The 17,813-nt window shown below is 31.2% G+C and overlaps 1 protein-coding gene and 4 non-coding genes across 7 annotated transcripts; 4 read left to right on the top strand and 1 right to left on the bottom strand.

The window, feature by feature from the left end:
* The first annotated feature begins 7,708 nt into the window (after positions 1–7,708).
* LOC112324822 (small nucleolar RNA Z157/R69/R10) lies at positions 7,709–7,810 on the top strand. Its single transcript, XR_002978822.1, has one exon. It is a non-coding gene; the product is annotated as a small nucleolar RNA Z157/R69/R10 (small nucleolar RNA).
* A 122-nt stretch (positions 7,811–7,932) lies between these two features.
* On the top strand, positions 7,933–8,018 carry LOC112324823 (small nucleolar RNA R11/Z151). Its single transcript, XR_002978823.1, has one exon. It is a non-coding gene; the product is annotated as a small nucleolar RNA R11/Z151 (small nucleolar RNA).
* An 83-nt stretch (positions 8,019–8,101) lies between these two features.
* Positions 8,102–8,211, top strand: LOC112324825 (small nucleolar RNA Z152/R70/R12). The gene has a single exon (XR_002978825.1). It is a non-coding gene; the product is annotated as a small nucleolar RNA Z152/R70/R12 (small nucleolar RNA).
* A 122-nt stretch (positions 8,212–8,333) lies between these two features.
* Positions 8,334–8,458, top strand: LOC112324828 (small nucleolar RNA snoR80). Its single transcript, XR_002978828.1, has one exon. It is a non-coding gene; the product is annotated as a small nucleolar RNA snoR80 (small nucleolar RNA).
* Positions 8,459–13,425: 4,967 nt separating this feature from the next.
* On the bottom strand, positions 13,426–17,784 carry LOC18106991 (uncharacterized). Of its 3 annotated transcripts, none has more exons than XM_024588965.2 (9): positions 17,325–17,784; positions 16,558–16,605; positions 16,335–16,394; positions 16,158–16,241; positions 15,923–16,027; positions 14,769–14,882; positions 14,542–14,642; positions 14,015–14,126; positions 13,426–13,496 (listed from the first exon to the last, which is right to left on the bottom strand). In XM_024588965.2, the coding sequence occupies exons 1-9, from the start codon at positions 17,574–17,576 to the stop codon at positions 13,452–13,454; spliced, it is 921 nt and encodes a 306-aa protein (XP_024444733.1). In that variant the 5' UTR covers positions 17,577–17,784; the 3' UTR covers positions 13,426–13,451. The 3 variants fall into 3 exon arrangements, with proteins under 3 accessions (XP_024444733.1, XP_024444732.1, XP_024444734.1); XM_024588964.2 differs by having other exon boundaries at positions 13,426–13,807; positions 17,325–17,782; XM_024588966.2 differs by lacking the exons at positions 16,335–16,394; positions 16,558–16,605 and having other exon boundaries at positions 13,426–13,807; positions 17,325–17,782.
* Between the last annotated feature and the right edge of the window lie 29 nt (positions 17,785–17,813).

The raw sequence follows: 17,813 nt of genomic DNA on the forward strand, positions 1-17,813 counted from the left end.
TCAAGCAAATTCAAGTGAATCTTTTAAACCTGATCTAAGGTCTAAAAAATAATAATAAAAATAATATGGATCAAATTTGATAGGAAAAAAACTTAAGAATAATGAAATTTGTTTTTTAAAAAAAATATATCAAATAAAGAAATAGTATTTAAAAAATGAGGACTAAATTTAAAATATTAAAAAAATTAAAGGGGGTGAAATTGAAAAAAAATAATTTTATAAATTGTTTTCAAAAATTATTCCAAATATTAAAGGAATGAATCGAAAAAATAAATATCAATTTAAAGAATTAGCTAAAAATACCCAACAAAGAATGACAAATAAAAATATTCAAGATAACTGGGGTTATTTTCAAGAACAACAAATTTTTTTATATAAAATAAATAAATAAAAAGAATGGAACCCAACCTCCAATTAAATAAATACCAAATGATAAAAAAAAAAACTAGCTTAAACAAAGGAAAATAAAAACCAAGAAAACCCGACGCAAACCTCATAAACCTAATCTAAACTATAAAACTCATAACCCGTGAAATTCTAGATCCTGGTGCAATCAATAAACTTAATTCTTAACCAATTTAATGTTGAAAAATAAAATCATGAAAAAATATCAATTTCATAAACTTGTCAAAGTAAAAAAAAAACAATCAAAAGAATAAAGATAAATTTGATAGGAAAAAAAAACTAAAGCAAGATGAAATTGTAAAAACAAAAATAAAACAATTTAGAAAATGATCTCAAACAAAACAAGTATTAATCAAAAGAATATGGATTAATTTTGAAAGATTAAAAAAATTAAATGGGGTGAAATTAAAAAAGAATAATATTTTTATATATTATTCAAAATAAATAAAAATTAGTAATCAAAATGACATATAATAGAAATAATAATCGAAAGGATAAAGACCAAAAGTTAAAGAAAAATATTGAATGGGCTGGTTTGAAATTTTGAATAGGTTGGCATTAAATTCAAGGTGGATAGAGAGAATAATGATAAAAAAAAAAAAAAAAGAGGCTATCAACGTCAAACTAGAAATGCACTTGGCACATTCGCCACCCCATCGCGGATGGGGCACCGAAACCTTTCAAATGCCACCTGGAAATGCAGTGTTTGGTGACCAAACATCCTAATAAGCACTACATATAGGATGCGGGGGTGTCCACCTATGACACGTGCGTGGCACGCACCAACCAAGTTTTCTTTCAAAAAAATATTAAATATTTTTAAAAATACAAAAATACCCTGAGAAAAATTTAACATTGACAAAAGAAACCATCATAAAAAAAACTCAAATACTCGTGGAGGATAGTTTTGTTAATTTTGAACCCAAAGTTGATTAAGTAATTTAATTTTATTAAAAAATATAAAAAATCCATAAATGCTCTAAGGTTGAAGCTATCCCCATTTTTTTTCCGAAGTATTTAAGTAATTTAATTGCTCTAAAAAATTGAAAAAACTAATCTACCCCATAAAAATTTAAAAATGATATTGAATTATGGTAAAAAAAACCATCCTACCTCCAAATTCTAGCTTAATGGTGTTTTGAGAAAGGGCCAAGTTTGTCAAAACACTATTTCATTGAATAGTGTTCATTGGACTGCACTGCACTGCAAGTCGAATCAAAAGTTTTTCAACATAAAAAGTTATATAGGCTTTTTAATATTTTTTCTAATAAAAATAAATAAATCGTGTAAGGATTGACTCGGTCAACTTGACGGGTTCAAAGGCAACCGGAACAACTAATAAAATCGTAGTTTGACTCAAAATAAATATCCAAGCTGATATTTTTTATAAATATTAAAGCGACAACATATTGGATTGATTCATGTCAACCTAGGTTAATATGTCAATTCGCATGTTGAGTCATAAGACTATGATAACCTCATAAAAAGCAAATCAAAATAAATTATAAAATCTAATTTCCAATAAACTTAATATTAAAAGATGAAATTGAAAAAAAATGACTCATGTTAACTTGCCAAATCCGCATCTCAGATCATGAAACCAAGATAATCCAATAGAAAAAAAATTGAAATAAATTATGAAGTTCAATTCTCAATTAATCCAATGTTAAAAGATGAAATAATTTTTTTAAAAAAAGAACACAAAAAACGACTCAAGTCAACCCGAGTTAATCCAACAAACTCGTGACCTGAGTCATAAGATGAGGATAATATCATAGAAAACAAAATAAAACAAATCATGAAGCGTAATTCTCAATCAACACAATGTTTTTATGATGAAATTACAAAGAAAAACAATTAGGAAAAGAAAAATAAATTGAGTCCACCAAGTTAATCTGTCAAACTTGTGATACAAGTCATAAGAATAAATAACTTCATGAAAATAAATAAAGAAAAATTACAAAGTCCAACCGCTAGTAAATATAATGTTAAAAGATATAATTGAAATTGAAAACAAAAAAACATATTTTAAGAAAAAGACAAATGAAAAAAACATTATTACAATTAAAGGTATTTTGTGAGGAAAAGTACAGTAAAAACACCTTATTTCTTAGTTTTTTTTGTTAATTGTTAATAATTAAATATTATTGTTTTGGCCAATAACACAAATCTTATATTACGAATATAAAGCTACAAAATTTTATACTCTTTGATTTTTTTAATATGTTAATTTAGATATGAATAACCAATCTATCTTAAAACTTGATTTAAAAAATATTTAGAATCTTTAGAATTTATTGTATTTTATTAATTTTTTATGATAGAAATGATAGATATAGAAAAAACATAAATCATATTTGATTGGAGAAATAAAATAAAATAAAATAAAAAATTTGTCTCTGCAATATTTTTAGATTGGATTTATATCATTTTAAAATTGAATATATAAAAAATATATCCTTTTTATCTCTATTTTTTAAGACAATAACAAAATGTTAGTCCCAAAATAAATGTTCTATATAATAAATGATATTATTTTAATGATGTAAAATTAAAAAATCTATTATCTGCAATGAAAAAAATAATTAAATGAAAAGAAAAGAAAAATATGGCTAATAAGTACCTTACTTGAATCAAAACAAAAGAAGTAGTTATGCAATCGCTAAAATCATAGTTATCAAACCCGGCCCCCCGGGTTCCGGGTTTCATGGATCAACCCGGAAAAATTTAAAAAAATATATTTAAAGTTTTAATATTTCATATAAAAAAATTAAGAAAAATCCATATGAATATAAGCTATACATGTTGTAAATAATAAAGTTTAAAAGAATATTTTTTTAAAAAATTTATCTCACATTGAAAAAACATAACTTTTTTATTGTGAACATAGAGTATATATACTAAAGGGCTTCAAATCTCACATTAAAAAGATATTATGTTATCCTTTTAAGTTGGAGTATTTAAATCAAAAGGTTTTTTATCCCTCATTAAAAAAATATAACTTTTTTCTTGTAAATATAGAGTATATATACGGAAGGGCTTCAAATCTCATATTGAAAAAATAATTTTTTTATTGGAAACATGGAGTATATATACTAAAGGGTTTCAAATCTCACATTGAAAAAACATAACTTTTTTCTTGTGAACATAGAATATATATACGAAAGGATTTCAAATCTCATATTGAAAAAATATAACACTTTTCTAATATTTATATAGTGAACTTTTAAAAATATTAATAACCAATTAAAAAAATATGAAAAATGAGGGGTATAGGAGAAAAACCACATTTAAAAGAAAAAAAATATCGGGTCTCGACCGGGTCCCGGATCAACCCGCCGGGCCGGTCCGGGTTTAATAACTATGGCTAAAATAGCTTGTAGACCTATTTTAAAATATGATAAATATTATTTTTTAAAGGAAAAAATAATATCAAAAGAGTATAAAATGATCTCAGAAACTTGTCAGAGTAAAAAAAAAACAATCAAAAGAATAAAGATCAAATTTGATAGGAAAAAAAACTAAAGCAAGATGAAATTGTAAAAACAAAAATAAAACAATTTAGAAAATGATCTCAATCAAAACAAATATTAATCAAAAGAATATGGATGAATTTTGAAAGATTAAAAAAATTAAATGGGGTGAAATTAAAAAGGAATAATATTTTTATATATTATTCAAAATAAATAAAAAAATATTAATCAAAATGACATACAAAAAAAATAGTAATCGAAAGGACAAATACCAAAAGTTAAAGAAAAATATTGAAGGGGCTGGTTTGAAATTTTGAAGAGGTTGGCATTAAATTCAAGGTGGATAGAGAGAATAATGATAAAAATAAAAATGGCTACCAACACCAAACTAGAGGTGCACTTGGCACATTCACCACCCCATCGCGGATGGGGCATCGAAACCTTTCAAATGCTACCTGGAAATACAGTGTTTGGTGACCAAACATCCCAATAAGCACTGCATATAGGATCCAGGGGTGTCCACCTATGACACGTGCGTGGCACGCGCCAAACAAGTTTTCTTTAAAAAAATATTAAATATTTTTTAAAATACAAGAATACCTCGAGAAAAACTTAACATTGACAAAAGAAAACATCATGAAAAAAACTCAAATACTCGGATGATAATTTTGCTAATTTTGAACCCAAAGTTGATTAAGTAATTTAATTTAAATAAAAAAAATGAAAAAATTACATAAATGCTCTAGGGTTGAAGTTATCCTCTTTTTTTCGAAGTATTTCAGTAATTTAATTGCTCTAAAAAATTGAAAAACACTAATCTACCGCATAAAAATTTAAAAATGACATTGAATCATGGTAAAAAAACCATCTTACCTCCAAATTCGGCAAAGTTTGTCAAAACACTATTTCATTGAATAGTGTTCATTGGAGTACTAGACTGCATTGCTTGCAGGCCGGATCAAAAGTTTTTTAACATAAAAAGTTATATAGACTTTTTAATAATTTTTCTAGTAGAAAAAAATAAATTGTGTAAGGATTGACTCGGTGAACTTGGCGGGTTCAAAAGCAACCCGAACAACTAATAAAACCGTAGTTTGACTCAAAATAAATATCCAAGATGATATTTTTTATAAATATTAAAGCAACAACATATTGGATTGATTCATGTCAACCCAGGTTAATATGTCAATTAGCATGTTGAGTCATAAGACTATGACAATCTCATAAAAAACAAATCAAAATAAATTATAAAACCTAATTTCCAATAAACTCAATGTTGAAAGATGAAATTGAAAAAAAAATGACACGTGTTAACTTGTCAAATCCACATCTCAAATCATGAAACCAAGATAACTCAATAGAAAGAAAATTGAAATAAATTATGAAGTTCAATTCTCAATTACTTCAATGTTGAAAGATGAAATAAAAAAATAAATTAAAAAAAAAACACAAAAACAGACTCAAGTTAACCCGAGTTAATCCATCAAACTCGTGACCAGAGTCATGAGATAAGGATAATATCATCGAAAACAAACTGAAACAAATCATGAAGCATAATTCTCAATCAACACAATGTTTTTATGATGAAATTACAAAAAAAATCAATTAGGGAAAGAAAATAAAATTGAGTTCATCAAGTTAATCTGTCAAATCGCTTAATCTGTCAAACTTGCGATTCAAGTCATAAAAATAAATAACTTCATGAAAATAAATTAAGAAAAATTACAAAGTCTAACCCCTAGTAAATATAATGTTAAAGGATATAATTGAAATTGAAAACAAAAAAAGTAGATTGTAAGAAAAAAAACAAATGAAAAATACATTATTACAATTAATAGTATTTTGTGAGGAGCATTACAGTAAAAACACCTTATTTTTTAGTTTTTTTGTTAATTGTTAATAATTAAATATTATTGTCTTGGCCAATAACACAAATCTTATATTATACAAAATTTTATACTCTTTGATTTTTTTAATATATTAATTTAGATATGAATAACCAATCTATCTTAAAACTTGATTTAAAAAATATTTAGAATCTTTAGAATTTATTGTATTTTATTAATGTTTTATAATAGAAATGATAGATATAGAAAAAACGCAAATCATATTTGATTGGAGAAATAAAAATAAAAAATAAAAAAAATTTGTCTCTGTAGTATTTTTAGATTGGATTTATTTCATTTTAAAAATGAATATATAAAAAATATATCCTTTTTATCTCTATTTTTTAAGACAATAACAAAATGTTAGTCCCAAAATAGATGTTCTATATAATAAAGGATATTAGTGTAATGATGTAAAATTAAAAAATCTATTATCTGCAATGAAAAAAATAATTAAATGAAAAGAAAAGAAAAATATGGCTAATAAGTACCTTACTTTAATCCAAACAAAAGAAGTAGTTATGCAATAGCTAAAATCATAATTATCAAAATCGGCACGGGAGTTCACCCAGTCAAGGGGCCGGCTTCCGGATTTTATGGATCAACCTAAAAAATTTAAAAAAAATATTTAAAGTTTTAATATTTCATATGAAAAAATCAAGAAAAAATCCATATGAATATAGGCTATACATGTTGTAAATAATGAAATTTAAAAGAATATTTTAAAAAGTTTTTTATCCTACATTGAAAAGATACTATATTATACTTTTAAGTTAAAATATTTAAACTAGAAAAGTTTTTATCTCACGTTGAAAAAACATAACTTTTTTCTTGTAAATATAGAGTATTTATACTAAAAGGTTTCAAATCCCACATTGAAAATATATCATGTTATCCTTTTAAGTTGAAGTATTTAAATTAAAAAGTTTTTTTATCCCATATTGAAAAAATATAATTTGTTTTCTTGTGAATATAAAATATATATACAAAAGGGCTTCAAATCCCATATTGAAAAAATAATTTTTTTATTGAAAACATAGAGTATATATACTAAAAGATTTCAAATCTCACATTAAAAAAACATAATTTTTTTCTTGTGACAATAAAGTATATATACAAAAGGATTTTAAATCTCACATTGAAAAAATAACTTTTTTTTTATAAACATAAAATATATATGCTAAAGGATTTCAAATCCCATATTGAAAAAATAGAACACGTTTCTAATATTTATATAATAAACTTTAAAAAATGTTAATAACCAATTAAAAAAATATGAAAAAAAGAGTATAGGAGAAAAACCACATCTGAAAGAAAAAAAATATTGGGTCTCACTCGGGTTTGGCCGGGTCATTGCACCGGCCGGTCTTTTGATAAATCCAGACCGGTCCAGTGACCGGGTCAACCGGGTCCCAGATCGACCCGCCGGGCCGGTCTGGGTTTAATAACTATGGCTAAAATTGCTTGTAGACCTATTTTAAAATATAATAAATATTATTTTTTAAAATGTTTTTTATATGAAAATATATGAAAATAATATTTTATTTATTAATTAAAATTTATTTTTTAAATTAACATACTAACAAAATTTAAAAATATCAAAAAATTAATTTTAAATTTTAAATTTTAAAAAATTTTAAAAGTACGGTTATTGATTAGTCAATATGCTAAGGTTCAAAACTCCAAAGCCCACGTCCTAAAACCCAAAAACTCCCAGTCTGAAACCCTAGTTTTCATGCCACCAAACACTTTACTACAGCCCCTATATAAACAACAAAACCTTCACAGCCTAATATCATCTCTTAACTTTGCCTGTCCACCTCCATCAGACCTTAAAATCCCATCTTGGGTTCTCATTTTTTCTCCCTTTCTTCATTGTTTCACTCCATTTCTGCTTATGCGTTATGGTGTTTTGGTACACAAGAGGCTGCTTGTATTCAAGAAAAGAGTGCTGTGATGAAGCAAATTGTTTGTGGATTAGAGTTTCTGATCTGGGCTTCTTCTCCCGGAACTTGATTACTAACCCTTGGCTGTCTGAGCACCCTTCTTTTTTCTCTCATTCCTTTTATATCCCACTTCCTTTTTCTCTTGGTTTTGATTTTTTTTGGGTTTGTTTTTGTGGGATAAATTTGGTGTTCTTGAGAAAAAGTTTTCCCTTCTGAGCAATTGGGCTTATGATGATAACATAATTATCTTAGCGGATTTCAGTGAGATTATCAAGTCAATGATCTGATTGTTACACACACTGAAGCCCTTCTAATTAAAATCCATTTCGTGATCGATGTTTTTAATTTTGAATTTTTTGGCTTTAATGGATTTTTTTATCAAAAGGGATTTGTTGCTATGAAGAGGTTAAGCACTTGAAATGTGCTGAAGGGCAGTGGACAGGTACTTGAGTACTTGCCGTGAGCTTTCTTTAATAACGACTTCTCCTTCCACTGAGCTTCTAATCCCATTTTAAGTACATTGATCATAAGTTTAATTTTGTTTTCATTGTTAATTATGTGATAATGATGTTAATTATGTGTTAAGTCATTGTGGGCTAATTATGTGAAATGCTGCACCCATTACCAATTCTGGGGGATTATCGGTTCCTCTTGGCATAATGGCTCGGGTGCTATATCCAGTTTGTGGCCTATCCTGATTAATGGCTGATATCAGTGCCATCTAATCCTGGAAACACCACGTACATTTTCTTGTTTAACAAACCCTTGCTTATAATCAAAAGTGAGGCCGTTGGGTTGATTGAACCTGATCACTTTAGGGTTTTCTAGAATTAAAAGTCTAATCAAGTAAAAAAATGAAACCTGGAGTCAGAGAACTGACGGTTTCCGGAACAGACATGGAAACCCTTGCATTTCCTTCTTATGTGCCCAACGGCTATTTTTTGTACAGCTTTGTACCAATTTCCATTCGGAATCCGGAACAGACATGGAAACCCTTGCATTTCCTTTCTATAAAAAGACTTCGTTAGGGAAACAATTTCACACTTTCTCTGCTAATCGGTTTTCTTCCAACTCCAAGCAAGTATTTCAAGCGAAAGCATGGAGCCATCGTCATCTTCTGTCTATTCAACTCAGTTTCTTGCCAAAAAGGTTACTGTAGAGTTCATTATTGTCAAGGAATCGCAAGTTGGCTTACAGGTTAGTAGACAACAATTCCTGTTGAGACTGTGGGAGTTGGTGTTGAGAAATCATAGATACAAGCAAATGTTTACCAACACAGACATCAGTTTATCTTCAGCCATGAAAGCTACTCTGCCCTTCGCCATCTCTGATCAGGCTCGTAAACTCCACGGTGAAATTGACCACATATTTGTCTGCGTTCTGCACCCGAGGTTCAATATCATGACTGGCATTCATGTTGATGAGGATAAGGCGGTCTCGTGGGATGTTGTCGAAAACCCTGAAAATCCTGTATTACCAGCTTGCAAGCCACCGATCCCATGCTTGAAGAAAGTAAAGATTGAGCAACAAACTCCGGGTTCCATGAATGAAGAGTTATGCTGTGCAATTTGCTTGCAAGATTTTCCTGATGGGTCTGAAGCTGCTACTACTAGATGCTCTCACCTGTTTCATTGCCATTGCATTGTCAAGTGGCTATCCAAGAGTACTTCTTGCCCTATGTGTCGCACTAAGCTGCCAGTTGGTTGATTCAAGGACTAAGATTTGTTGTCTTTAATGTCTTTTCTTTCCTTGTATTAAGGAACAGTGCTATGCTGTTGTCAAACTGTGTCAATTGTGTATTAAGGAGTTAATTGTGATTAGATTATGGTTAGATCAAAGTTTGGTCAAATCAACCAAGTCATTAAAAATCAGCTAGGTTGATTGGATTTGATTCAATTAATATCTTATCTAATTCAATTAATTCAATTAAGAATCTGAACCAAATCACTTTGAATCTTGCGTTTTTTATGACAATAATGTTTGATTAAATTAGTTTAACGACCGAAAAGATCAAATTGTTAGTTTCTCTTGGTATACAGGCTCGAGTGCCAAATAAATTATACCCTAGCCTAATTAATGGTTAAATTTGTTGAAACAAGACGCACATCTTTTACAATAATCTCTCAACCTCTTATTTGTGATTGGTAAAATGTTGGAATCTAATTATATTGAGCATTGAGGTATTAATTCTCTAGCCAAAATGATAATAGGTTCAAAACTATAATCCTTGGATTTATTAGGATCCCAATACGTTTAATTCTTAATTGTTGTTTGGGCTGCATTTGACCGGATCTTGAATAAAGTTTGATTTTAAAAAAAATTATTTTTATGTTTTTTATTTTGACGTAATGATATCAAAAATAATTTTGAAAAATCAAAAAAATATAATTTCATATATTTTTAGAAAAAAAAATAATTTAAAAAATAATATGTAATACGCTTTCAAACACCCTTCTTATTTAACTCAGACAATAAATGAATTTGTCCTTCAATTCTTTGGTTTTTTTAATTCCTGATTCAATTGGGGCGAAAAAAAGTTCTCGTTGTAGAGAAAAACAAAACCTAGAACCCACTAGTATATTGATCTGTGCTCTGCAGAGGGTCAATATTTTTTTTTTCAAATGTAAAAAAAAAGAAAATTAAAAGTGTATAATGTTTTAAACACCTTGAGTCTGGTAGTCATGTCAAACTCAAACGACTTGGGTCTGGCGGCAATGCAAGACCCAAGAGCCTTGGATTTAGCAGTAGCAACCATACCAGACCCAACAAACTTGGGGTCTAGCAGCCATACCAAACCCATGCATGGGTCTAGTACCAAACATAGCTGATAGCCCGCATCCAGGTCTGGCACCAAACATGGTTGCCACACCCAAGTAGTAGTTTGGGTCTGACGTGTTTGTCAAACCCAAACAAACAACAAACAAACAGAGAACAATTATGCACTTTAGTTGTCGTGAGAGAGAGAAAAGAAAAAACACAAACAATCAATCACGACAGGAATCCAACCATGATATCTCTACACGCGTCGCACAATATGGAAGTGGGCATGTCTAAGCATCTATCTAGATGGCGTATGGCCAAATTTGACCATCGAGAGGTGTCTTAAGTGCCTCCTTAATGGCGCGTGTAGCACACGCGTCAACATCTTTTCGAAGAAAAAATAGAAAAGATAACGTGAAAATACTAAAACACCCCTCATGATCCTCTTAATTACACACTATACCTAAGTAAATTTCACTATCGCAATCATTGTTGTTAAAATCACGAGTTAACTCATAAAATCATATGATTTTACAAGTCAACGTGTATCTAATTTGTAAAATCGGACTAAAACTTGAAAACCTGTAAAATCGAACTTAACTCGTGAAAAATCGGTAAACTCGGTCTAATTTTACGAGTTTACTAAATTTATGATATGACCAGGTCAGGTCCAAATTTAGCCTTAAAATATCTACTGACTAGTTTTGCGAGATTAAACATATCTTTCAAACCGTATATTGGATAAAGCTGAAATTTTACAGGAAAATATTAGACACATGAAAATATATTGTGGTAAATTTTCAGGTCAAATGGAGTTTGGAAACATAATATTTCAGAGGGTCAAAGTTAGTAGATGAATCTTGTCAAATATGTCAAACTAGACTTTCATGTACTATTTAGGACATATCTAGAGCTACTAGTAGAATTTTTCTGCGATTAAAGTTGGGTTGGAAACTAGACATATGAAGCTTTCCAACCATATATTGTAGGCCTAGTAATTCATTCAGATGAAAGAGAACGACATGTTTGAAATCAGGACTTAAATCTGCCAAGAATATACGAAAATTAGAGATTCGGGCTTCATGGAGGAATTTTAACATGAAAACTTTTTTTATTATTCTATTTTATTTATTTATTTAATTTTGACTAATTATTTTTAATTTAATTTTTTTCTAGCACATTAGGTTTATTTCATTATTGAATTTATGTTAGTTAATTACTAGTTTAGGCTTATTAGCTTGCAACCCAAAAATGATACATTAGAACTTATTGTGATGGAAACAACCAAGTTATCACCAGATTCATGTGTACTTCCTACCATTCAGTAATTCCTTTGCATTGAGAAGTTTTGTTATGATACTTTTTATTTCTCCATGTCATTAATTTATTGATTTATATTATCTATCTCTCTTATTTTATTTAGATCACTCATTGATTATAATATTGTTGACTCTCTTTATCAAATTTTAATGTAATTTAATTTCTTAGCTAAAATTGTCAATATATAATTAGTTAAAAAAATTTACTTACAATTTTACGATTTAAGTTTACAATCCGAGTTTATATTATATAATTAGTTAACAATTTTGATCGTAATTTACAGTAATTTGTGTCAAAAACTACAGTGAAAACCATGCCATTTAATTTTCTTTATAATAGGCTATTTCTTTGAAGCGATCATGTCCAATCCGAATAGAAAAGTGACAAGGATTTCCTTAAACTCCCTGTAATCACTATTATCTCTAGTCCTTTAGGCCAACAGTTTATATATCATGCAATACTAAGCGTGTTTTATAAATTTTTGAATTTTTTTGGGCAGTTTTTGAAGATTGAGCAGATCTTAGGTCCTGATGAAGGGTCAATGAATTTTTATTTATTTTTTAAATAAAACAATATTAATTTAATAAAAATAATTGATTTAAATCGTCCTAATAATAATTCACGAGTTAACCTAGCTGCCCGGCCAAAATAAAAAAAGTTCCTAAATTGTTGGATTGTAAATTTGCATTAGATTTCCACGTTTGAATTTGTATCCAATAAGTACAAGAATTCCTTCAACCCTTGGGACTACCCAATATAACTATTCTTAATCATCTACGGCACACTTATCTTTCCTTAAAATAAGAAAAATAATTATGGGGAATAATGGCTATGCTCTGAAGAGTTTTCGTGTCAAAGAAACAAAACATGGTGTGTAACCTAAGGCTAGAGTCAAATGGACAATGTATTGTTTTTCTTGTCCTCAAGAGGCATAGCGTGATGGTAAAAGGCTTGAAATCTGCACAGCAGGTTTCAAGTTCGAGTCAGGACATGCACTTCTTGTAAGAGCCTGGAACAGCCGGGGTTTTACTCGCTCACCTGGACCCACAAAGAACGTTTTCCGAGGGGTGGGGTTTCCTCGAATCAAAAAAAAAAATGTATTGTTTTTCTTCAAAGAAATCCGAAGCACTGAACTGATATTGGACGACTTAGGCATCCCATTATCTTTAGAATACAAAGAAGACTTACTTGAGATAATATGTTATGTTTCCATGCTTACGAAAATGCCTCTTGAAAGCGATCACTTGTTAGTGTGCAGTGTGCACTGTGGCCTCTGAGGCATGCGAAACCGACGACGATGAGAGCGGAGTGATCATCAAGTTTAAACTTCCGACTGGGATTCATGTAGATGATGATAAAGCAACCTCTCGGGATTCATTTAAGGAACCTTTTGATCTGGTGCTACAAGCTTGCAAACCGCCAATTCCATGCTTACAGAAAACTAAAGTTGACCACAATCTGGGTTCCGAGGAAGGTTTATTCTGTCCAGTTTGTTTGGAACATCTTCTCATCGGATCTGAAGCTGCTTGCACAACATGCTCTCATCTGTATCATTCTCATTGCATCGTTAAGTGGCTAGTCACAAGCACTTCTTGCCCTCTGTGCCGTTGTTGTTTGCCTGTAGGATTGTTCGGCTATTGAATCAAGGCCATCTTGGCTTGTTATTCATTAAGAAATTTTAGCAAGGATGAACTCCCATAAGACGACTGTATAAAAGCAACTTTCAAGTAGCTACACGTATGTATACAGGAACCCTAGTAGGACTATTTGTTATGTCCTTATTTGTTCTGTGGCCAATCAAACAAGCTTTGAAAGAATACTTTGTGAATTGTGACTAAGAAATTGTGTATCGTAAATGATCCATGATGCAAATTGAAGCTCTTGTTAACTATTTCTTGCGTGAAAGATAAATGCCTGAAACAATAGCCACACCAGCAACTGCAACACCTAGCGATGCAAGAACCTTCCAAGCTGAAACAGCTGATTTCTGTGAAGGAAGTTCCATAAGATCCTTCAACTGCAACAACAGGAAGGTAGAGTTGGTAAAGATTTAAGAAAATCTAAAAGATGGGCAGACAAGGAGGATGCTAATCTGGTTATTTTTAAGGTTCCATTGATAAAAACTAACTGCATAATGAGTCACAGACTTATTAATGGACTAACTAGAAAGTTTGGAATTCTGTATTTCTAACAAGTACGTAACTCAAAATATGTTCAAACAAACCTCAATGTGCTGCTCCCAATGCCTCTTAATCCCTTGCAAATGCCCCTTTCCAACAACTGCAACGACTGAATTATGTTCTTTCGCAATTCTTAGAAGGGTTGATGACATGTACCTGAAAGTTTGTGATATCAATAAATTCATTCAAAATAGGAAGTTTTTTTTGCAGAGTGCTCATACCCCTAAACTTTCACACAGCTATTCACTGATAGATACAAAGGGAACATGACTTCAAGGTAGGTTTTTCCCAAACATTTTCTTAAACCAGCAGATCATCAGACATCAAACTATAAACACACAACTCAGAAGAGACACGGGCAAAGGAAGTTGAAAAATATTTTAGCAACTCAATTCCCTTTATAAACTCGAATGCAATCAACATCAAGCAGAAAGAAACAAAGAACTGCTTCCCAATAGACTCTTCTCCTTCCTTTTTATGAAAGCCAGCAACAAAGGCAGGAACTATCATCTCTTCCCAACTAAAAAAAGCATCAAATTACAGAAATAAATGGAGGCAAAAGACTACTAACTGGTCTCGCTCTTGCACCAGGGTTTCCATAAGAGTGGGGAACTGCTTGCTCATTTCTTGAATGACTAGAGTCAGCATGTCAACATCATCCATTTCTTTTAGCTGGAAATAAGCAAACAAATTGACTGTCAACCACATTTAGTAATCTCGAATAATGTCTGCAGCCAAGGAAAAAAATGAAATTTTTGGAGGAAATGAGTAAAGGGAAAGGGGGTTGAGGGATTTTACCATTTTCTCAAGATCCTCAGAGCTTGGTAAAAATAATGCTTGAAAAAGTAACGAGTACAGAAATTTTACTTTATGCCAAACTGGCATTTTACCCCATGTCCTCCGTAATGTAATCTGTTTCAATTGATGCCATCAAAGTCAGAGGAGTTTGTAACAGCAGTAGGAAGAACGAAACAGAGTAGCATCAAAAGAGATGTGAGGAAGATTAAAGAAGCTTATTAAGCTATGACGGGTTGAAATTGTATAACAGTATTTGAAAACATATATTGAGGGCGCCCTAAAGAGCTCACAGACCCAATTATGGTTCTCCAGTTTCCAGAGATCGGACCCCTATTACTAAGCTTTTCTGACCAAAGCTGAGGCTGAGGCAACAAGCTTAGGTGGATAATACTCGATCAAAATCAAACGGTGAGTTTATTGTTTTTACACAATCCACATTCATGAATATACAGTTGAAGAAGCATCCAGAATAAACATTTGGCAAGCCCACTAAACACAATAGATGTCTCAGTCCAGAAGTCAGAGAAATAGATACTTTAGATGAATGGCAACATGTCTTGATGGGGAATTTTTGGCCCAAGATTAACACTTAGAAATGATAGCCAGAGCAGGGAAAAGCCAGTTCCAAGCACAAAAATACCTAACATGCATCCCATGGTATCAAATTCACAGTCAGCCTTCAGAGTGATTATGCCATCAAGTTTTTCACATGTAATAAAATACTTGAAACATGATTGCAATAAAGATAAGCACTTGGGTATAGGGATATTGGCACTAGATTTAGATTTTGGACTAAAAAATGCAAATCTTATGATATAGAAACTAGGGCACCTGTAGCAACCAAGTATCTAATAGGCAACCAAAATTAAACCTCCTAATTGACCTTAAAGGAGGTTACTACAATTTTTTTTCCCACAATCTCAAAATCAGCCTGAAGGAGGGTATACCACGAAATTTCTCTTATGAAAAAACTAGATGTGAATGGAAATCATATGAATACTAATATATTCATAAACACAGAAGGAATTTCTCTTGCAGTACAAAACCTTATTCCACCCAACTCCCTTGCCCTCGTACTTAATAGATAATCCAGCATATCAATTTCAGAAGAAACATAAGCACTTCCAACAAACTATACAGCAAATGAATCTTACCTGTACAGGACGATCACCAAGCACTACCTTGCCCTCGTACTTTCTTGCTTCTTCAAATGCTACCCGGAACTCAGAACCAGGAAAAACTTCAAGCTTATCAGCAACCTTAGACAAAAAGAAAAATAAAAGTTGACCAAATAAGCTTGATGCAAAAAATAACTTACAACAATCTTGATGTAGAATATTCTAGTCCTCCACAAAAAGCATGAATAAGAAATTCATCTTAAATGCTTACCTTGGCAAGAAACCAGCTATAAAGAATTCCAAAGGTGTTATGATTTTTCTTCCACATCTTTATCATTTCCCCCATTGTTGGCACCTGAAAAACCAAAAATGAACACATCACAAAATGAAAACTTAAAGGGTAAAGAACATAAATGGAATAATGAAAGCAAGAAACTCCGGGAGAGACCTTTAAATTCTGAGGAGAAAGCATAGCCACTCTACTCGCACATAATTCCAGAAATACAACCTGTAATCAACAAATGCTAGCTTCACTTTGTGGAGATTTCATGGGACAAGTACAAGCAGTCAAAACTATCTAAATACAGGCAGCTAACCTGCTAAAAAATGACCTTTTCGTGAATGTTTGGAATCAATATGCTATCGAAGTTTCACAAAAAAGGAAAAAGCACCTGCGGTTTCAAGTAACTGATTACAGCTTGTACTTCCCTGCATGATTCCTACAATTCACAACCCAACAAAAAACATAAACAGTTTAAATATTTTTCAATTTTATCGTGATGTTTCTAACATTTACAAAATTATCCATTTTATACTCACTTATGCAAAGAATTTCCTTTTGTCAAGCATCCCTAAACAACAGAGGGTTTCACAATTTAAAAATTTAAGCTTTTTCCTTCACTTTCTCGTCAATAGAAAAGAAAAATAAAATAAAAACCAAAATTTAAACTTGCAGAAATTACAAAAGTAGCCTTTTTAGGCTTCCTCAAACAAAGAATCTCTCTTTCTCAAGCATTCAAAAGTCAAAACCCAGCAAACACGCACACAAAAAATAGTTTCCAACTTCAACAATCTCTTTATTTTCCCTTCACTTTCTCAGCAACCAAACAGAATTAAATCAAAACCAAACACTTTACATTTTTTAATTTTGTTAAAAGATAGTAGTACTCGCTTAAGAACAGAATTTTATTCCTCTTTATCGATCTAAACTATTCCATAATCCAGTTTTCCTTCACTTTCTCAGCAGCCAAACAGAAAAACACAAATTAAAATCAAATAATTCACATTTCCAGTCCTACTTTATTTCAGCCAAAAATTTACAAGTTGGCCATTCTACACAGAAGACAAAAGGTTCCAAACTTTCCCAATTTCTCAAATTTTCCTTCACTTTCTCAATAACCAAACACAAAAGAGAAATACACAGAATTTCAATTTTCACCTGACAAACATGAGCAGTACCAACTAAATGCACGACACACGTGCCACCTTCAGCTTTCGACTCGCACGTGAGGACCATCACGCTTCTAGAAAGTTCCTCTGGGAGCTCCTTCCTCTCCACCACGTCGTCGTTTTTATTATCATCTTCGCTAAGCTCATTAGCAACGTCAACTATGCTTTCGCTTAAATGATTATCATTATCGCTAGGGTTCTCGATGTGAACAAATTCCTCATTAGAAGGGTTCGGATCCATCGTACTCGGGTTCGGGTCGGGGGTTATCGGATTGCTAATTTGGTGGCAAAGGCGATGATTCAGGGGAATTTTGGGGGTGTGTAGATGGAGTGAGAGAGATTGAGGGTAGTTTGGTGGTGCTGGAGGGGGGACTTTGCGGTGGTGGTTAAAAATCGGTGTGACTCGGGTGAGCTGAGGGTAGTAAGAAGTGAGCGAGTCAAGCTATTCTTTATAAATCAAGGTTCAATGGTGGTGGCT

Source organism: Populus trichocarpa, chromosome 17, assembly GCF_000002775.5.
Source record: "Populus trichocarpa isolate Nisqually-1 chromosome 17, P.trichocarpa_v4.1, whole genome shotgun sequence".
NCBI classification, from domain to species: Eukaryota; Viridiplantae; Streptophyta; class Magnoliopsida; order Malpighiales; family Salicaceae; genus Populus; species Populus trichocarpa.